Source organism: Hyaena hyaena, unplaced genomic scaffold (assembly GCF_003009895.1).
Source record: "Hyaena hyaena isolate Hyena2069 unplaced genomic scaffold, ASM300989v1 scaffold_669, whole genome shotgun sequence".
NCBI classification, from domain to species: domain Eukaryota; kingdom Metazoa; phylum Chordata; class Mammalia; order Carnivora; family Hyaenidae; genus Hyaena; species Hyaena hyaena.
In genome coordinates, this window is record NW_024081304.1 from 494,887 (window position 1) to 516,797 (window position 21,911).

Consider the following 21,911-nt stretch of genomic DNA (forward strand, 5'->3'; position numbering starts at 1 on the left):
TAGTATTTTACTTAGGTTTGAATTAGCCAGACATGTAAATGAGGTATGGTTAGAGGCAAAAATCATCCAAGCAGTCTGATTTTAGACGATGTGGCTGTCTTTTAAAAAGTCATGTGGTCTGTATCTGAGACTCAGTGAGGAAAAAACCAATCTCTACGAATACTGACAAATCTTCACAAGGGGCACACTTATAAGCCTTTTCCTGTTCTCCAACCCTTGGCTTTGTTCAAAGGAATTAAGGGCATTTCTCGGCATTACACTGAAAAGTTTAGTTTACTTTCCAAAAAAATAAAAAAATAATAAGATTCACATTGAGAAAGGCATATTCAGAAAATCAGCTAACTCCTACCTTTCCTCTAAGCCTCAGAATTCCCAAGTAATTCATATCAGAAAAATAGATTCCATTCTTTTTTTTTTAATTTTTTTAATGTTTTTTATTTATTTCTAGGAGAGAGAGAGAGACAGCATGAGCAGGGGAGGGTCAGAGAGAGAGAGAGAGTCACAGATTGAAACAGGCTCCAGGCTCTGAGCTGGCAGTCAGCACAAAGCCCGACGCGGGGCTCGAACTCACGAACCGCGAGGTCATGACCCAAGCGAAAGTCGGACGCTTAACTGACTAAGCCACCCAGGCGCCCCGGCCATTCTTTTTTTTTTTTTTTTAAATAGATTCCATTCTTAAAAGAAAGAGGCAGGAGCTTCTAAATTGAGCAGATTTGGGCACTCGGAGCTTCAGGAAGAGCCCAGAGTTATCATGAATGGAGGAGGAAAACCGAGTCCTTCGGAACAAATTACTTCAATTTTGCCCTATCGGGTTTCTTTTGCAGAAAGCAGGAAGGGTTTCAAATATCCTGTGAATATTGCCAAGACCACTAGTATCTTTTCTTCTTAACTTTTTTTTTTTAACATTTATTTATTTTTGAGAAACAGAGACAGATCTTGTGGGGGGGAGGGGCAGAGAGAAAGGGAGACACAGAATCCGAAGCAGGCTCCAGGCTCTGGGCTGTCAGCACAGAGCCCGACGAGGGGCTCGAACCCACGAACCGTGAGATCATGACCTGTGCCGGAGTCGGACGCTTCACCGAGTGACCCACCCAGGTGCCCCAAGACCACTACTATCTTTATCTTCTAACATGGAGTTTCAAGTTTATTCCTATACAGGGCGCTTAGAGACTCCAGAGAGCAGGGCACTCACAGTATTTGAAGGCCTCCCCGAAGCCACATCTGGTTCATGCATTCAGGGCTGAGTACATTATTTGATATTTACGTAAACTACATAGTCTTAAGGAACATTAAGCTTAGATGTTGTCGGGTAATCGTGGAGCACTACTGTGCTTAAACCCCACCCCTATATTGTTCTTTTCTTTTGCTACCATGATATACTGTTGCCTCACAGTAAACTCCACGGTCAGGACCGATAAGGCCTGGCGACTTAGTAAACAAGTGACGGTGTGTGTATGCTTCATGCTCTTTAATGTCTGCTTGTCAACATCACCTCATAAATGATTTACCGTTTTACAACTATTTGCGACTTTTGTTTCCGGGGTGTTCAAATAAAATGGGCATGAGTATTTGTTATCAGCCAAATTAATGAGCAGGGGAAAAGAAGTTGGAAAGAAAGTGGCCCCCCTTCTAATGGTCTTGGAGCTGGTCTGTGGTGTAGTTCTGTGTTCCAACCATTGTGTATGGGAGATAAACGTATGCGGTGATTCCGGAAACCAATAAATATGTTGAGTGCTCCCGGCTTACTTCTAAAGGGAACACTGTTAGGGCCTGCAACTTTTCTAGATTTACATCTCTTTAGCTCTTATTTTTAAATTGTTTTTATTTTTAAATGTTGCTTTTTATTTTTATTTAATTTGAGAGGGAGAGCACAAGTCGGGGAGGGGCAGAGAGAGGAAGAGGGAATCCCAAGCAGGCTCTACACAGGGTTCAAACCTACGAACTGTGAGATCATGACTGAGCCGAAACCAAGCGTTGGCCACTTAACCAACTGAGCCACAAAGGCACCCCTATTTTTATAAATTAAAAAAAAAAAATTGAAAGAGAGAGCATGCATGTACACGGGAGCAGTGGAAGGGCAAAGAGAAAAATCCCAAGCAGGTTCCACTGTCAGCACAGAGCCCAAAGTAGGACTTGATCCCACAAATCACAAGATCGCTACCTGAGGTGAAGTGAAGAGTCCAATGCTCGAATGGGCAACCCAGGCGCCCCAGTAAATTCCTTTAGCTCTTTTACGGATTTACCCCTGGTGAAAATCCTGAGATTTAAGAAATCCCAGACATCAACTACAAAATTCTCAGCTTTGGCTTGAAATAGGTTTGTTTTTTTTTTTTGGTCTCCAGAGGGTAATGATTACACTTACAGACGGTATAATGAAAAAGCACCAAGGCAGTTTATTTTAATGCTTCTAATTCACGAGAGTAACTTAATACTACATTAGACGTCAGTTCACCAGTACTGGATCTGGAAACCACAATGAAGACTCCAATTTTTATTGGGACTACACAACTGAACACAGTACTAGACACCACGAACGTAGAACAAAAAGCTGAAGTATGCGTGACAAAAGCAAATCTTAAACTCCAGGGGATCCATAAACCTCTGAAAAGTGCATACAAAAAAAGCTGTGTAGTGTGTGCATACATTTTTCTGGGGAAAGGTCCCCTAACTTTAATCAGCTTCTCAAGGGGCCCCAACGGTACACAGAATTCCAATCCCCTCATCCGTGTTTCGAATCAATGGAAGCCGTGGGCCTCAGGAAGTTCACTTTTACACATCTAAGAGTCAATTTCCCGGGAAAGAGGGTAGAAAAGGAAAACGATTATCAAAGTAACTTGCAAGGACTGGGCAGGGAAAAACTCCAGACTGTAATCTGCTTTATAAGTTTAGTAACATGTTCTGGTTTGGGAGGGGAAGTGGGGATGTTACGTTCTAACGTAAGCTGGAAGCGAGCTGACTCCTACGGGCTTTGTCAAGTCCTCACAAAAACCACACTTTAGTGAGAACTAAGCAATAGCAAGAATTTCAAATGCAACGTAACGCCAGGTCCACTTATCGGTTTCAGCATATTAACAACTTATTTTTATTTTTGAGTATCACAAACTTCAATCAGAATACTTTAAAAAATATTATTCTGCATGCAATTAACAAATCAGACAAAGGACAAAGTACCCAGCTTACTTGAATTATATTATGAAGTTTTAACTGAACAGCCAATGAACACAGATTTAAATTCATTAAGTACAGGTACAATGAAAACGTCACTGCATTACTGATGGCATCCTACCACGAGGCACGTGTGCATGTAACACTACTAGCAATTGCCCTGGAGCACGGGCAGAATGGAGCCAGAGGAAGCTCCCTACAAAGCAAGTGTAAGGGATTAAATGTTGTCGTCGACGTCATCAACGTCATCGTCGTCGTCATCGTCGTCGTCATCGTTGTCGTCGCTACTGAGGACAAAGCTGCTGCCTGTGGACAGGGGCCCTTCTTCCTTCGTGTTCCCCAAGCCCCCCGCTGTCCCTCTCTCTTCGGAATCGTCGAACAGCTTCTCGCCGGAATCTTCGTCCTCAAACAGCTTTCCGTTGGAATCATCCTCTTCGAACATCTTTTCATCCACATCTTCATCTTCCTTTACCTCTGCACCCTCCTCGTCTTCTTTGTCATCGGAATCGTCAAACATCTTCTCGTCGGTGTCTTCGAGGCCCTTTTCATCGGCATATTCCTCGTCCTCTTTTTCGTCGGACTCATCGTCAAAGACCTTCTCGTAGGTGTCTTCCCCTTCTTCCTTTTCATCGGACTCTTCGTCAAACTCTCTCTCAGAGACTTCCTCATCAAATACTCTTTCCGAGCTGCTATCTCCAAATTCCGATTTGTCAGAGTCATTGTCTTCGAACTCCCTCTCGAGGATGTTTTCGCCAAATTCCTTGTCGGACGCATCCTCTTCGAAATCCTTCTCAAGGCCGTTCTCTTCAAATTCTCTTTCAGAGCTGTCTTCGAATTGCTTTTCAGAGCCCTCTTCTTCGGACTCCCTTTCCGAGTCGTCTTCTTCAGACTCCTTTTGGAGGCTCTCCTCCTCTTCGTGCTCCTTGCTGGAGCCATCTTGATCAGACTCCTTCTTGAGGCCATTCTCTTCATAATCATTTTTGAGCCTCTTCTTTTTGGATTCCCGTTCGGGGCCATTCTCTTTAGACTCTGTTTTAGGACTACCCTCTTCAAACTCCTTTTCAGGGTTGCCTTCTCCAGACTCTCTTTCGGGGTAGTCTTCTTCCCGCTCTCTCTTGGGGCAGCCTTCCTCAGACCCCGTTTTAAGGCAGCTTTCTTCAGATTCTTTCTGGGGGCAGCCTTCAGCCTCTTTGTCGGGGCCACTTTCTTTGGCACCTTTCTCAGAAGCATCTCCTTCAAATTCTCCCCCGTCTTCGGTTTTTTCAAACTTCTTTTCATCTAGAGGCTCCTCAAATGCCATTTCGGTCGTGCCCTCTGGTGCGTTCATCTGTGATGTGCTAGGGTGCTCCGAAAAATGCCTTACTCTGGAAGGACCCGCCCTTTCCGAAGCACAGACGGAATTTGAACGCCGAAGGCCTCTGTTGGCCTCGGGAGCATTGAGGAAAGCCTCCCATCCCCTCAGCCTTTCCTCCCTTTCTCTTGTGGTCTCTTCCACCTGTGGAGAAATGGGAACTGCCATTAAAATAAGTTTTGGGCGAAAAGAAGTACCAATCTCTCTGCACACTTCTGATACTGACGCAAGTACCTGATTTTATAAGGTATCTCTTCCTGGGAAATCAGAGCATTTCCCTATTGCCGGTTTTCAAAACTTGAACATCTTGATCAACTAGAGTTGACTTTAAGACCATTTAAAGAAATGCCTAACACTACAGTACTCCAGAAATGTCTCATCCACGGAAAAGTTAATATTTGAACTCTGCCAGTACTTATCACTATTCTGAACATGCCTCAAAATTTTAGGCTTCTAAAGTGAAAGACTAAAACATTTCTCTTCCTATGCTCTGAATGCAAAGTATTGTTTAGGAGAAGTACTGTTACAGTGAACAGACTAAACGGAACCCAAAGGACCACTAGATCAGTATTTGTTGGTAATGAAACAAGTGATGCGCCCTTGACAGTTACAGAATTTACCTGATAGTCCGTAGTCCCATCCCATGCTTGGGCGGTGATCTGACGGCCGCCAAACCACCTTCCATCGAGGGTCTGGATACAATAATCAGCCTCCTCTGGATCTCGAAAGGACACAGAGGCCACACCATCTGGGTGTCTCTAGAAAGACAAAAGGCAGAATGAATGAGAAAATTAAAAGTACAACACACACACTGGACAGAACAGGAACGAAGTAGAGTTCTTTCTGATAACTTAGGCTTAAACGTTTTATGTATGAAGCCATTGGTCCTTGTGACCCTGGCCAGTGACCTGAGGCTAGCTGCTTCTTCAGCCTAATCTTGTCTATCAAGAACCAAGCACGATGTCCTTGGAAATATATCTACTGACAACAATGCCTGAAGAGAGGCAAGATGGTAGACTTGTTAACTAGTGTAGACTCTCAAGTCCGACAGCCTCAGGATGAAATATTCCGGGATTAAGTGGCTAAAGCCACTCGGCAGCTGAGTGACCTTGAGCAAGGTGCTCAATCTTGAAACGTCCAGCTTCCCTGTCTGTAAAATGGGTCGACTAGTACCTATCACCCATCTACCCCAAAGGATCCCGAAGATTAGACGAGAGAACGTGTAAAGCAGCTCGTAGGCAATCACTAAATGGTGACTCTGAATTATTCTGTGTTGATCTTGTAAGTGTTAAAAAAAAAAAAAAAAGGCAACATGGGGAACGTACAGAAAAATATGTTGCTTGACTATTCTTCATATATGGAGGAGAATAATTCAAAAAGAGGGAAACATGGAGGCAAACAGGAAACCACAAGGTCTCCTGCATCTTTTCTCGTGCTTTCTTTTGTCTGACCGTATCTGACCATCTAGCGAAGCCATGACTCACCATCGATGTTCATCTAATTATTGTGGATAGATGACCACCACTAGGTAGCATACATGAACGTAATTTCTGGGGCACCTGGACATCTGGGAATGACCTGCTAAACCGCAAGAACTTACATCAAAGAGAAGGAGCTTCCTGATCTGTCCGAACTTTGAACACTCTACTCGGAGGTCTTCTCTGATCTCATTCAACACCAGTGGGTCATCCTGCCAAAATACACGTGATTAAAACAGGCTTGCCCCCTTCTTCTGTTTCTTTTTTATAAATTTTTTAATGTTTATTTATTATTGAGATACAGAGCATGAGCAGGGAAGGGGCAGAGAGAGGCAGAGACACAGAATCCGAAGCAGCCTCCGGGCTCTGAGCTGTCACCCACAAACCGCGAGATCATGACCTGAGCCGAAGTCGGACGCTTAACCAACTGAGCCACCCAGGCGCCCCTCCCCCTTCTCTAAGTGCGAACCCTAGGAATCGAATTTCTTGCTGTGACCGGCCAACAAACAAACAAACAAAGGTTTTGCTTAAATTGAGCTGTTCTTGTCTGCGGTCTACAAAATTCTAAAATGTCAAACTCAAATGCAGTTAGATCACCAAGGCCGCTGCCCCTGCAGGCTGGCCCAGCTAGAAGAAGGAAGAAATGGCCAAGCATGGCAGGCAGCAGCTGGACCAACACCTCTACTGTACTGACCGAGGGAAAGTGGGATTCTAGTAAAAACATATGAAAACTGTTTCAAAATATTTAATACATTTCGGTGTGATTCCATTGTGTGTGTGTGTGGGTGTGTGGGGGGGTAGTAGCATCATTTTCTTTATTTCCGTAGCAGTCTCTGGGCTTTTCCTACAAGGATATCAAATTTTAGCCAAAATCTTCCTACGCTTCCATTTTCATTTAGACCAGCTTGAAAAATGAACATATCCTCCCTGCTGTGTGGTGGCCTGAAGCTTAAAGATAACAGTTCCCTCCTCTAGGGAAACTCTTTAATAGAGCTGAGAATGGAAATTTTCAAAAGACAACACTTGTCAAGCAATAGACTGGAGACTAAAATCAGACAGACACACCGAAACCTTCTGCGCAACTCTCCTAACTTCCTCCCAGGGTGCTGTTTGGTTTTCCCGGGAAGAAAGAAACCATATTTCTCATTCCTTTCCAATCTAAACCTACTCTGGCCAAGATGGTGGCCACTAACCACATGCGGCTACCGGGCACTTAAAATGTGGCTAGTCCCAACTGAGGTGCGTTCCAAGTCTGAAGGGAACACCAGCTTTTGAAGATTTACTACTAAAGGGGAAAAGAACCCATAATGTAACCCATTGATATATTTTTTTAATGTTTATTTTTGAGAGAGAGAAAGAGAGACAGAGTGCAAGCTGCGGAGGGGCAGAGAGAGGGAGGGGGAGACGCAGAATGTGAAGCATGCTCCAGCCTCCGAGCTGTCAGCACAGAGCCCGACGCGGGGCTCAAACTCACAAAATGCAAGATTATGACCTGAGCCGAAGTCAGACGCTTAACCAACTGAGCCACCCAGGCGCCCCACACTGTGAACATTTTTTTTCTCGTGTGTGACTTGTTACCTTTCTGTTCACTTATCTTTACCTGTTACTTTGCTCTAGCTTATGTGTAGCTGGTTGCCCCAAAATTCAGAAGCCGGGCAGGGAACAAAGAACAGTTCTTTCACAAAGGAGCCCCCAGGTCTACACGGAGACGACCAGAACGGGAGGACAGAACGTAGCACAAGGCAGCACAAGGCGCCCTGGGGGCGAGCCATACACCCCTACACCTCTTAGACGCCCCCAGCTCTTCCTCCTCTACTCATTTTTATTTGCTGTTCTCAGAATTTTACAAGGACCTTAGGTATCATAAAGTCCTCCTAAAAGCCACGGAAGAAATTTGACAAAGTTGGCTCTTGAGAAACAACCTTCGATCTTTAAACGTCAGGAGCCGTAGTTCATTAACCTGACATTGTTTTTTAAGGATCAAACCTTTAGTACCAAAGGGAGGTTCTCATACTTGTTGAACTGCACTCGGAATCTACACGCAGTGGCCAGAAATCTTCTTGTGATGAGATTTTTAACGGTTTCCCGTAATGGGCAGCTGCCACTTGCAGCCACCGTGTGGGTGTCGAGCAGTGTCCCTGGGAGACAGCTCAAAGAACCCCGGGCCAACCACGGGAGCATCCCAACACCGGCTCTTGGCTCTATCTTCCTACCCTGCCAGCTGCGTGGACGTGCAGGGTGTGACATGAGAGACACAGGCCAAGGGGAGCTTTGGGCTCCCTTGGAAAAAAAGAAAAAAAGCACATCAGTGTGTCCATCAGTGAGAACATTGCCTCATACCTCAAAATCCATGGGATGAAACATGTTCTTGATGATGACGACGCGTTCGTGGCGCATTCGGGACGGGCCAGCTCTCCTCTCGGGTCTCCAGTCCAGCTGCCTGATGCAACAAAGCAGTGAGGAGAGACTGAATTTTGTTTCAGAAGACAAAGAGTTGTTACAATAATCCTTTACTGAATGTTTAAGGGCGTTAACTTCCTGACTCCAAACCAACAGTTCTATTCAGGGAACCTTCTGAAGTAAAAAATCGGGTGGGGGGGGGATGGACCCAGCGTCTTGAAACCCCCAGAATTTATCTTTTACAACTGCTGTCTGGTTACAACCATTCCAGTGAGACTCGTGTAAAAGTGCTGATCATTCAGTATTTATAACTACCTAGTACTTACGATTACACTTAGATCTAGTATTTATGACTATACTACAAGGGTGATGAGGGTGAAAGATATGTCCAAATTGTATGGGTTTTTAAACATTTTAGGATTACGAAGAACAAACCGCATCGAAATATGTAAAACTGCTCTGTGACAACCTTAAAGCTGTTGTTTTAATGATAAATGTTTTAACGATAAAAGCTATTATTGCCAGGGGCGCCTGGGTGGCTCAGTCAGTTGAGCGTCCAACTTCAGCTCAGGTCATGGTCTCAAGGTTCGGGAGTTCGAGCCCCACATCGGGCTCTGTGCTGACAGCTTGGAGCCTGGAGCCTGCTTTGGACTCCGTGTCTCCCCCTCTCTCTCTACCCCTCCCCCACTCTCACTGTGTGTCTCTCAAAATTAAACACTAAAAAAATTTTTTTAAGAAGCTCTTGTTTCTAACTTCCAACTCCTCTTAACGAGCCTACATATAACGTGCTACCTCCTGGTGTAGCTGGTGTCCATTTGTATCAACAATGAACCCTTGGCTCTGGTACAGAAGCCTAAACTACGTTATTTAATCTGACGTTCAACTTCTTCCAGACACCCCTCTCATCTCACTTAAGCCTACATCACATCACAAATAAACCCCCCAGAAGATAAAAACCCCACCACTGCCGGATCACCCTACTGTACAGATCACTGAAGGTTGCTGACAATCTAATCGATTCTTTGAAAATAATAACCCATGGGCGTATCTGATGGAAGGAAACGAGGTGGCTCTAGCAAAAACATGCTCTAGGACATTTTTAGGAAATCTTTCACAAAGGGAAAACAAAACCACAAACTTCTGTTGCATAGACAGCTTTTTCTTGTAGTCTTTGCACTTCTTCTTCTTCTTGGAGGCATCATATTCCCCCTTCAGCTGAAACTTTGCCACTTCGACATGTAACTTGTAGCCTCGGATTTCATCTTCATCCAGAAGTTTTAACGCGAGATCCACGGATTCCCTCTTTGTAAAGGTAAAAGGAGACAGTCAGGGATTTACACACTTAAACGAGATCTCTGGGAGCTCTTCTGGGTGATGCCGACTATACAGTCAATCAAGGTTTCATCCTAAGTAGCCCTTTGAGATAAAGAACCCCAAAAAGCCTTATCAGGAAACCTGCACTTTGGGCACGGCTGTCCCCAACCAGCTATGTGAACTTGGGCAAGCCATTCAATTTCGTCATCTGTAAAATGGGAAGAGAAATGCCTTCTTCGCAGGGTTCTTGATAAAATTAAGTGAAAGAATGCACACAAAAAATAGGGACTGGCATAGAGTGGGCGTTCAATAAATTGCATCATCATTGGAACAGTAAGTAGCGTTGCCCCTGGAGTCTCTTTCTCAATGAGGCAAATGGACGTGTGGGACTTCTAAGGTATCTTCCAGTTTCAAAATTCTAAAACAGTCGTCCTTAAAATGCTACATGACTCAAGAGCTGGGAATAAAATAGCCAGCCGTTGGTTGTTTTGTCCACCAATTAAAATGTAGGTCTGTGATCTAGTGTGAAGGTGGATTATGTGACAGCTTGGACATTAAATGCATTGGAGGATTCTGGGCAAAGGGGGCAGTTGTCAGTCCTATGCAGAGTCAGAGATCTGAGGACCTGAGGAAGACACAAAAAATAACTGAACTCAGCTGCGCGATCAAATATGGATCCTAGAACAGTTATTTTTTGGAACCTAATTTACTCGTTGGCCAAGCTTGCACTTTTATGGATCATCAACTATTTATATGTAGAGTTATTTATTTATTTATTTTTTTTTTTTAATTTTTTTTTTATGTTTTATTTATTTCTAGGAGAGAGAGAGAGAGAGACAGCATGAGCAGGGGAGGGTCAGAGAGAGAGGGAGTCACAGACTGAAACAGGCTCCAGGCTCTGAGCTGGCAGTCAGCACAGAGCCCGACGCGGGGCTCGAACCCACGAACCGTGAGATCATGACCTAAGCGAAAGTCGGACGCTTAACCGACTAAGCCACCCAGGCGCCCCTATGTAGAGTTATTTAAAACCACATTTTTCTCTTTACAAAAATTTAAAAATCAAACCAAACTGGGGCGCCTGGGTGGCTCAGTTGGTTAGGCTTACAACTCCTGGTTTTGGCTCAGGTCATGATGCTGCGGGTTTGTGGGTTCGAACCCGTCGGGCTCCACACTGGCAGCGCAGAGAGAGGGGGTCTCTCTCTCCGTCTCTCTCTGCCCCTCCCCCACTCATGCTGTCTCTGTCTCTCTCAAAGTAAAGAAATAAACAAAGAAGATTTTTAAAAGTCCAATCCAACTCCCTAAGAATCTGCTTACAGGTTTTTAATAACCCTTGAAGGACTCGTAAAACCCTCAAGTACCCTTGGATTTGACAATAACTAACTACCTGAGATGCTCGTCCTCATGTGTAACCCCCATCACGTTCAAGAATCAGACTCAAAACCTATCTTCCGGAGAGCTGTCAGTTCCATCCTACCCCCGTCTGAGTTCACGGAAATGTCGCACACTCACAGCGCACCCGTGGTGTCGGTATTGTTGTCTGATCACTATGGTCTTACTATGTAATTATCTCCCCTTCCGTGACACGGGTACCTGTCATCTTTGTGCCCATTTCTTCTGCGCAACATGTGCTCCTAAGGTGACAGGCAATCCAGAAACGATGGCCACCTTTGACAGGAGCTTGCCCTGTGCAACTGATGCCGCCAGGAACGCATAAAGTTCTGCAAGTTTCTAGTCATACCACCCTCTCTTGTCTCCCGTTGAAAATATATTTCAGGGGGGCACCTGCGTGGCTCAGTCGGTTAAGCGTCCGACTTCAGCTCAGATCATGGTCTCACAGTTTGTGAGTTCAAGCCCTGTGTCGGGCTCTGTGCTGAGAGCATGGAGCCTGGAGCCCGCTTCGGGTTCTGTGTCTCTCCTTGTCTCTGCCCTTCCTCCACCCCTGCTCACACTGTCTCTCTCTCAAAAATAAACTTAAAAAAATAAAATAAAATAAAAGATAATATAGTTCAAAGCAGGAAGCAGAGCCACCACCTCCTTGATGGTCTAATTCAGGGCTCAGAAAACTTTTGGAAAGGGCCAGCTGGTAAATATATTAGGCTTTGTGGGCCATGTGCCGTATGCTGCAACCCCTCACCTTTGCTGTGGAAGCACAAAAGCAGCCATAGACAACAAGTGAGCGAGTGAATGAATGAATAAATTAATGTGGCCCACGTCCCAATAAAACTTTTATTTATAAAAACAGGCAGTGGGCCCAAGATTGCCAAACCTGGGTCCAATTCATTCCAGCAGGCAAATAAAATGTTACTGGCTTTCTTTTCTTGGTGGATTTTTAAAATGTGTTCTGGGTGGATTATATGCCTATACTCCTAGAGAGATCTCTGCGATGAGAATCCTTTTAAGGCAAAAGCAGCATTTCGGTCACAGAACGCACAGAACATCTTGACCTGATAACATATTTTCCTAGGACAAGTAAATAACTTCACCGATGCAATATAAACAGGCACAATCTGAAATTTCAGTTTTCTTCACATCCTGTTTTGAATAGTTCTCAGGCTTACTTATCATCTATGCAAAATTATAGCTCTGGTTCCTGAGTTAAACACGGAAATACAAGAAACCTGACCACATAACTCACCTTCAAATAACAGCAAAGCCCATCTCCTTTAAGATTTCCTTGGTTATCTTTGTAAAGCTTGACCTTAAATTCTTCTGTTTGAGGATCTCTCATAATAATGCCGAACTTGGACATGAGCTGTATAAATTCATCCACTGTAATGTCTGGAGGCAAACCTGTAACATTAGAGGGAGAAATTATAAAGGCATGTACAGTAACAGTGAGGGTCACGTAAGTATTCCACTAGTTCAAAATCTACGACTCAGATGAACATACGTTTTTTTTTTTTTTTTTTAAGAAAGAGAGAGGGAGACGGGGAGAGGGGCACGGGGGGAAAGAGAATCTTAAGCAGGCTCCACACTCAGCAGTGGCCCCTGCGGGGCTCCACCCCACGACCCTGGGTTAGTGACCTGAGCTGAAACCAAGAGTCAGATGTGTAACTGACTGACCCACCCAGGTGCCCCACAATTTTGATTTTCTAAATGCACGTAAAGATTCTCACATCTATAAAATTGAGGAAATTTCACGTTTTCATGCGTTCAAATATACATTAAAATCATGTTTTGCTTGGGGCTCCTGGGTGGCTCAGTCGGTTAAGTGTCCGACTTCGGCTCAGGTCATGATCTCGCGGTTTGTGAGTTCGAGCCCCATGTCGGGCTCTGTGCTGGCAGGTCAGAGCCTGGAGCCTGCTTCAGACTGATTCTGTGTCTCCCTCTCTCTCTGTCCCTCCCCTGCTCACGCTCTGTCTCTCAAAACTAAATAAAGATCAAAAAAAGAATAAAATAAAATCATGTTTTGCTTAAGCCTTGTAGCACTGAAAGGGCAAACTGCTCTAAGTTACCTAAAGGAGACAAAAAGGATGATGTGCAAAGTTACACCTAACTTAATTTTTCTTAGTTCTGTAATTAACAAAAACCAAATTCCTTACAAATGCATGCAGTGGAACAAAACAGTGACACAATGACAAAAAAACGGACTCGAGAGATGCAGAAAACGAAAACTCTCTTTGTGAAAAGAATCTCAGAACCAAGTATTTTCTTGGCTAAATTTGTTTAAGAGGGGCGTACGTACCAGACACATATACGTTTGTGTTTCTGTCTTCTTCAACGTGAAACCATCCTAAAAAAAGGAAAAAAGAAAAACAAAAAGCACAGGCAAGAAAGGGTAAGAGTCACACTATGAAACGCTGACAAGGTGGCAGTTTCTTGAAAACCCCAGGACTCTTTTCTTACCCTCAGGACAAGATAGACTAACTCAAATCACTGTCCAGCTTGCAGGGTATTGGATCTCTGGACACACAGATGGAGAAAAAAGTCTGAAAAAGTATGGCTGAAAAAAGTATGGCTGGTCATCTTGGTTCTTTACAATTCTTACACTACCTTAAAAAAAAAAATTCATCCTTGACCTGACGTTAGGCCCTCGCTCCCTCGCATGCCCGATATTGCTTTTGACTCCAAACTCCCGCCTTCGATGTGCGGGCAGAGGCAAAATCACCTCGGGGCCAGTTTAACTGAACTTAAAATGTGTAAGAAAATTACCCGACGAGCAGCACTTCTGGTAATCCCCTCCCAATCGCTCTAGTTCGCAAAGGAGGAAACTGAGGCACAGAATTCAAACAGCCTGCCTGACGCCTGCAAGCTAGTGCGAGAGCCCAATATATGAACCCAAAAAAGAACATCAATAAAAATCCCACAAGGTAGGACCCCTTCAAGCTCCTACTGGTCTCCACGCAGCAACTATAGGTGCGCCTACGAACGTCCTGCTTCACAGGCTAAACCCACTTGCCTGATTCAGCCTTTCTCTTTTCTCCCCTCTTTTTGGGATCACTGGGTTCAGGGGTTTTGCTCTGAGGTTCTTCTGCCGTCTTGACACTCGCTTCTGGTGTATTTGTGGTTGAGCTGGATGCCCCATCGTTAGAAAAGCCATAGTTGGCCTGATACGTAGCAATGAAATCTTCTGTGATCTAAACAACAACAAAAAAAATCAGCACACACACACACACACACTCAAAAATGATTTTGCCCCATAAAAAGTTTATGCTGTGTTAAATGGCAGCATAGTCAGTGATACAGATGGACCCAGAAGTGTTTGCAGATGACAGTTGTAGGGATTTAGGTGTAAATGCAAGCAGAGTCACCTTACACAGAAGATGTGCCTAAAATGACAAAAAAAAAAAAAAAAAAAGAAAGAAAGAAAAAAAAAAAAAGACACTGGCACTTGGGTTATCAACACGAAACTCTGAGGCGCTAGTGGCATTGTAAGTGATGTTGGCCCGTTTTCTAGTTGTTTTCATTTATAAATCACTACCTCTCTACGGTCTACTTGACTAAGGCTACATACAAGTACACACAACAAAGGAAAGGACCGGAGAACAATAAAAACAGAATAAAAACCGACGGTCAACCGAGAATCTAACACTGGAATCCACTTGCCTTTTGCTACAGAGATACACAAAAGTGTACGCACACCAAATATCTGAATATCTGTATGCAGGCAGCACGCAGAACGGAACTAATTTGGTACATGGAGTAGACGGCTAGCCATTATAATGGCTAAAGAAGCCTAAATGCTTCTTTGAACTCTCTCGTTAATGAAATCACACTACCATTTAGTGTCAGAACAAATTAAGAACATATTCAACTCACATCTACCCTCCTGGCGTTTGGGGGGGGGGGAAGGCACAGCCGCACAACGAAAGAAACGGGAGCCCTAGCTTCATTCTGATCAATGTTACGCACATTTAAAACTCCAAGTCCGAAGAGGCATGGGCTTCCAGAACATAAAAAGATAGAGTCACAAGTGAATCCGTGATCAGACTATTGTGAAGAGGACTCAGAAACCAAACCCGCACCGGCGCCGGCACCGCCAATACAAGTGAAAGGATAAATTGAACAATGTGGAGGGAAAGGAACATACGCGCGAATACAAAACGGAAAACTTAAAAAAAGTTGAAATGAAGAATTTTAACAACAGTCGAATTACACAAAGGAGACACGGTTTCCATTACCAGCCTGCAAGCTGATTCGTGTGCTTCTGGTATCTTTTTCCGCCCATAGGAGACTTGGATTAACAGGATACTTCAACCGAAAAGTTTACAGAACCAAGTCAACACGAGTTACGTGACCCCCAAGCTGGGATAAAATACTCAGTTTCCAAGCACTCTACACAGCTCTTGTCCACCGCTATGCTTTGCCCCTCGAGTCCGATTCCTGGGGTTGTGTGGTTCAAACACACATCGCTAAGGACGAAATTTCATAGGAAGGAGAGGTGCAGACAAAGTTGGCTCCAAAAAGAGATCTAAATGGCCACTTTCCCCCCCGAACCAAGATGCTGCATTTTGCACACAGTACCTAAGCCGAACAAACCTCTGAATTCCTAGGATGAGTGAAGTCGCCTATCTTAGATTAACAGCTACTAAATTTGCTCTTGGGGTTTTTCCTCTTCGCAATAAAAAGCAGTCACCGATGCGATAACCAACTGTGACCTTCACAGGCAAAATTAATAAGGCACAGAAAAGACTTAAAAATTAAACTCCACTTAAGGCATCTCGTAAAGATTTATGTTTCCCTACACATCGGCTATGCAACAGACACAACAAAAAGAAACGTCACTATCCATGGGGGCTCTAACTCCGGACCTCAGCCAGGAAAACGGAAAAGGGACGCCCCGCGAGGCTGGCCAGGGGGGCCCGCTCCGCGGGGGAGCCCGCGCCGCTCTCCTACCTTGGGGAACCAAGCCTTCTTGTCCAGGTCCCACTCGTACGGGGTGTCAGCCGGCTGCTGCCCGAAAGACTCGGGTTCCCCGGCGGGATCTTTCTGGGTGTCAGCGTCCTTGGCGTCGCCGTACAATTCCTGCATTCGCAACTGCTCATCAAACTCGTCGTTCCCGTCCAAGTTGTTGCCGCTCATGTTGCCGACTTAGGAAGGGGACAGGGTCCCGGCTAGCGAGGAGGCCGAGGTGCTGCAGGAGAATACAGAGAAAGCCAGGTCAGCGGCACTCGGCCCGCGCCCCGCCGCCCCCCGGCACGCCTCCCCGTGGCGCCCCAGCAGCCCCCGGGAGATCGGGGCCGCCCGGCGCCCGCACCACCCCCCTCCCCTCCCGCCCGCTGCGCGCGCCGCCGCCCGCCGCCCGGCCGCGCCGCCGCCCACCTGGCTCGCGCCGCCGGGCCTCGGCGCCGCTGCTCGCCCCGGGCTGTGGCGGGAGCGCGCGCGCGCGCGCGCCGCCGCCGCCGCCGCCGCCGCCGCCCCGGTCCGAGGCGCCCGCGACCCCCCGCGGCTCCCGCGGCACTGTCTGGAGGTGGCGGGCGGACTGGGGCCCGCTCAGGCTGACGCAGTCGCCATTGTAGGCACGTTGCGACGTCGCGAGTCGCGCCGACACGCCTCCCGTGGCGTCAAAAAGCGCCGACGCTGGCGGGCGCGCGGGCGGCTCGGGGCCCTGGGGGCGGGGCGTCAGGGGGCGCGCGACTTTTGCTCGCAACGTTCCCGCCGCGCTGCCCACCCCGGGCGTCCCGGGCCGCGCGGTGTGGGGGCCGCGGGGGCTCGCCTGGGGCCGCGGCGCCTCGGGGCCTCGGGCGGCGCGGAGGCCGCGGCGGGCGGCGGCCGGAGGCGTGGGAACGTTCCCACCCGGCGGGCGCCATCTTGGGGGAGTGGACAGGGCGGGCGGGGCGGGCGTGCGCGGCTGAGCAGAAGACGGGCCTCCTGGCCGTCTTCCGCGTGGGAAACGTGGCTCCGGCGGGTTTATGGTGTCCCGACCACCGACGCCAGCTCCTGGGCATCTTCTAGCCTAAGCTCCTAGCACAGGGGGTTAGTGGCCAGTGCATGTTGGAGGAGGGAGCGAATGAGCGAATGAATGAATGAACGGACGAACGAGCGTACGATGGATGGGGACCGACCTTTTCCCAGCCTTGAACCTCTCTGGTACCTTCCCAGGCTGGAGGTCGACTCCATGGAAAGGGAGGGCGGGCAGTAGATGCCTCCCCTTGTACACCGCGATTCAGAGGGGCTCAGGCTCCAAACCTTAAATGGCCAAGTGTAGCACCAGGTTTACCGGCCCATTAACTTCATGTTTTTGGTCTTTCTTTTAGAAAAGCACAGAATATTTGTCCTCCATCCAGCTTTTTCTCAAAAATGATTTATTTATCGTAGAAGATAAAGAGGTCTCTCTCCTTTTATTTTATTGATCAGATGTTTATTTTACTACCAGGGGCCAGGGACTGGGCCAGGGACTGGGCCAGGCTCTGGTGAGCCAGCAGTCAACGAGACGGGCACAAATCAAGGGAGACACACGTGTTTATGTAGATGATTCTTATCAGTATGTGTCGCACGAAAAGCAACCGTTTAAACGTTTTTATCCATTCCTTTGAAACTAACAGTAATGAACTCATTATGTGTAAACATAAAATTTCATACACCAGACTTGAGGGTGGGGAAAAGCTTACCAGAAGAAATTATTTCTGCTCTTCCAGTGACCTTTGGATTCTAAATCTAGCAGTTGCGCTTGGGCTCTAGAAAATCCTAACTCCCCAAATACCAGCTGTGAGAACGTGGTTTCAACCATAACCCTGATTTTTAAACAGTAGCTTGGGTTAGGGTGGGTTTCTCCCCCCCAGTTACATTTCTTTTTCACGAAGTTCTTGAGCTGTTGGGGACTATCAGAGAACTGAGCTTGCGTGTGTTTTTATAATATAGATAACGTGAGTTTTATAAGGCTCACTTGTTTAAGCATTGCTAAGTATTTCTTCCTGGATCCCAAAATAGTGTACAGCTGTTTTCAGCAATGTGTTCTTGGGCTCGTGTTTCATTCCTGAGTGAGTTCACAGCATAGAAGATAATATGCTACGCAGCCGTACTACTGCACGTGACCCTCTGGATGCCTGCTGTATCCACGAGTCCCTCTGAACAGGTGGCCAAAATGGTTCCTTATGCCTGGGTCCCATGTGACCCAGCCAGCGTGGCCCACAGGCTGCCCAGAGCCCCTGTGAGGTGACCCTGCGTTCTAGACCGAATTAGGCTATATGAGCCACTAACGGCCTCTCCCAGGGACAGGACTGAGTAGGGAACGGGCAGGGACATGGTCAGGGTAACACAGAGGCTCGCATAGCGAAGGGGATAGCACTGGGGCCTGCTGTGGAGAAGTTCCCCAGGAGTGCGAGGAGAAGCCGAGGCAGTGACAGAGGCTCGCTGAGTCGCCATAATAGTGAGGCAGCGGTGTTGAGAGCCAAACACACTTGTACCTACGGTGGCGTTCTGTCTGACCGTGAGACCTGACCATTGTGTTGTTCCGTGTTAACCACGCTGAGGCCTGGTTCCTGTTGGCTCTTATTTCCCTGTGTACTCGTGGGATTAACTCCCTCGTAACTGTCATCCATGAGCATCTCTGTCTTTGTAACCCGTCTTTTTCAAGATTTTTTTTTTTTTGCAAGGCGCAGAAACACTCAAGGTAGCAAGCAAAAAAAAATATGTGTGTTATGATGATGATGATAGCTCCTGAAATTCCTGGATGGGGATGGAGATGGGTCTCATGAGGGGCTGCTGGACCCTGGAAGCCGAGCCAATACTCAGGAGCCAGCCAGCCAGCCTCTCTCTGAGTATCTTCTTCATCTTTCTCTCTTTGAACTCAGCAGTGGCGATCTGTGCTATACTCCTGGCCTACTAGGTCATGGCCTTCTTGGTGGATAAAAATACATTAACTTGGGGCGCCTGAGTGGCTTAGTCGGTTAAGCGTCCGACTTTTGCTTAGGTCATGATCTCGCGGTTCGGGGTTCAAGCCCCGCGTCGGGCTCTGTGCTGACTGCCAGCTCAGAGCCTGGAGCCTATTTCAGAGTCTGTGTCTCCCTCTCTCTCTGACCCTCCCCTGCTCACGCTGTCTCTCTCTCTCTCTCCTAGAAATAAATAAAAATATTTTAAAAAATACATTAACTTGTAAAAGACTGCTCAGCCAGAGACGTCTCCTACCTGGCTTAGGAATTCTGGAAAATTACTGAACTATACCAACTATATACATATTTTTAACGGCTTATCCAAGCTCACTCTGTTCGGGAGTTTTCCTGTCCCCGCTTACTGTAATCTCAGCATGTAGTGGAAATAAAAGTAACCCCTCTGACAAAAAGATTGATGGATCCCTGACCTAAGATGGTTGAACCTGCAGAAATTCTTTGAACCCAGACTTGCCACCTTCGGTGGGTGCTACGTGTTTTCTAGCACTTTTCAGCTTCAATGACAAAAGACTTACCCATGGCACATTTTGGTTATACCTAAGTTTGTGACTTTGTTTTCCTGCGTTGTAGTGTATTATTATGGTCCTTTATTCGAAGTCTTGGGTCAGGGCAGACCCTGAGCAAAACTGTTTGTATTCTGAAGTATACAGAATTTGTTTTTCATGTGCCCCAACCTTTTTCCCATTTAGGACCATCTTCAGAGAAATGGAATCTTCCATAGTAACATTCCTGGCACCACGATAGGCAGTGTGAAGGAAATTGTGGCTATTGGGACCTACTTATAAGGTTAGCTCTGAAAAGGATCATCTGTTAAAAGAGAGAGAGAGAGACCACCCCCTCCAAAAAAAAAAATCAAAACAAAGCCATGGAGTTTAAATTCCCCAACTCTGGATGGGGGGTGTGTGTGTGATGCCCTATAAAACCATTTAGGGAATTATTTTATATCAGATCCCTGAGCCGTCCCTGAATTACTAAGAGTGAGAAAAATGAAAGTTCTTTGAGTTCTAGTTTTATCAACTGCTAAACAGTTTTCCTGGCTTTTGTTATCTGGTACTTTTATCAGTTATTTCTAAAATGCAATGCTTAGAAGAGTAAAGGTGTAGTTTTTTACTCAAGAGTGAGGAAATAGTAAAATATCTGGGAGTTTTGTGACTTGAAAATAAATTTTTTTATTAAAATGGGTTCTCAGTTATATTACTTCAGAACTATTTTTTTCCTTATTTTTATTTTGTTTAAGTTTACTTATTTATTTGCGAGGGAGAGAGACAGAATCCCAAGCAGGCTGCATCCACACAGTCAGCTCAGAGCCCACCATGGGGCTTGAACTCATGGACCCTGAGATCAGGACCTGAGCCGAAATCAAGAGGCAGATGCTTAATCAACTGAGCCACCCACCTGCTCCTGTCAGACAACTATTGTTTTTAAAATATAAACAGACACAAAGTCATTTAAAACTTTATTTGGTATTTATTTATTTCCCACCACTTATTACAATGTCTAACTTAACACTAACACAATATTGGCACCCCACTTTAGGTAAAACAATGCTACACAAATGTAAAGTTCAGCGTTAACACAGATCCCCCTTTTTGAGCCACATCATCAGCAAAAGTTTACAACTACACAAGCCATTTAAAGAAAGCTCGAAACTACCAAAAGCACACTCCAAAAATCAAGGTTTTGGAAATACAAATTTAACTATAGCGCCAAACATACACTTTAATTTGCCCCCAGGAAAACATGTTCAAAAACCACAAATCTAAATTTGACACATCTATCGACAACAGTTTGTTTGAAATCACAATTATTAAGCTTATAGCGTTAGCAAGTAGGAGCAGAAGATAGAAAATCAGAACCTTCTATCTGATTTCCAAGGGCAGAGATTAATCAGGCCGTGCTCTTACAGGACTTAGGCACCCATCGGGTTTAAAGAAGTCAAGCAGGAAGCTGATCTGGTAACAAATGCACGCCCGGATATTAAGGATTTCGTGTGGTACTTCTCCATTTTTTAGAAAGAGGGCACTGCTTACCAGAGAGAAATGAATTTCCTTAAAGGAAGAATTTCAGACACTGGCAGGTTCACAGGTTTTTCCATAGGAGTCCTTCTCTGGGGCCTTCCAATGACAATAAGTGTGTCCACTTATTCTGCCTGTGAATAAGGCAAGTTCTTCACAATATTTATGAAAGATAACTTTGCTCCGTTACTGATCAATGCTGGTTGTAAGTTGAACTAATAAGTCAGCAAGTGTTGACCCAGTCAGACAAATACCCTGCCCCAGATCCTTACATTATACTCACTGACCCCAAAACATTTTCACTGAAATTGCAGAGCTTTAATTATGATGGGATGGAGATTAATGGAAAAGGGCAGTTGAAAAACCCCGTGAAGTTTATTTTTTAGGATTTTGTTTCTCAAGAAAACTGCAGATGTTTTATCTCTACCTGATCCCTTTTTCATATACGAAGCGGAATCTGTAGATTTACACCACATAAAGAACACAAACACAGTGTTAGGCAAATCACAGGAGAATATGGGAAATTAGAAGCCTAGATGTACGGGAACGCATTAGATTTTCCAGTGTCATCTTGTTTATTTCACCTTCTCTCCCATTTGAGCTCCCGTAGGACCTGCTGACAAACAAACGTGCCTTTTGACACCTAGTGGGGCTTCATTTTCATTTAGAAAGCCCAGTAACGTTAACGTTTGTATGTTGAGAAAAAAATCGTGGTTCGTCTTTTAGTGTATAAGGATCTTTCACTCCCAGGATTTCAGCACAATTCACAAACAACGAAAATCCTGACACCACCCACCTCCTCACAGCTCAGAGTCGGATACACGTGCTGGGAGGAAAAATACCATTTTTAATTGAAAAG

At 45.7% G+C, this 21,911-nt stretch overlaps 1 protein-coding gene across 1 annotated transcript; it reads right to left on the reverse strand.

Annotated features, from left to right (window-relative positions):
* Window positions 1–2,370: 2,370 nt before the first annotated feature.
* Window positions 2,371–16,670, reverse strand: HTATSF1 (HIV-1 Tat specific factor 1). The gene is made up of 10 exons (XM_039217139.1): window positions 16,471–16,670; window positions 16,045–16,282; window positions 14,108–14,285; window positions 13,394–13,441; window positions 12,344–12,498; window positions 9,533–9,696; window positions 8,335–8,434; window positions 6,117–6,206; window positions 5,137–5,274; window positions 2,371–4,660 (listed from the first exon to the last, which is right to left on the reverse strand). The coding sequence occupies exons 2-10, from the start codon at window positions 16,228–16,230 to the stop codon at window positions 3,383–3,385; spliced, it is 2,337 nt and encodes a 778-aa protein (XP_039073070.1). The 5' UTR covers window positions 16,231–16,282; window positions 16,471–16,670; the 3' UTR covers window positions 2,371–3,382.
* Window positions 16,671–21,911: the final 5,241 nt, after the last annotated feature.

What these genes read in the sequence shown, in the direction of transcription:
- HTATSF1 (XM_039217139.1), bottom strand. Translation starts at nt 16,230, where the DNA reads ATGAGCGGCAACAACTTGGACGGGAACGACGAGTTTGATGAGCAGTTG. An exon ending in CACAAACGTATATGTGTCTG is followed by an intron (nt 12,499 to 13,393) that starts GTACGTACGCCC and finishes CTAATGTTACAG; the next exon opens with GTTTGCCTCCAGACATTACA. An exon ending in AAGCTGTCTATGCAACAGAA is followed by an intron (nt 8,435 to 9,532) that starts GTTTGTGGTTTT and finishes TTGTTGCATCAG; the next exon opens with GCAGCTGGACTGGAGACCCG.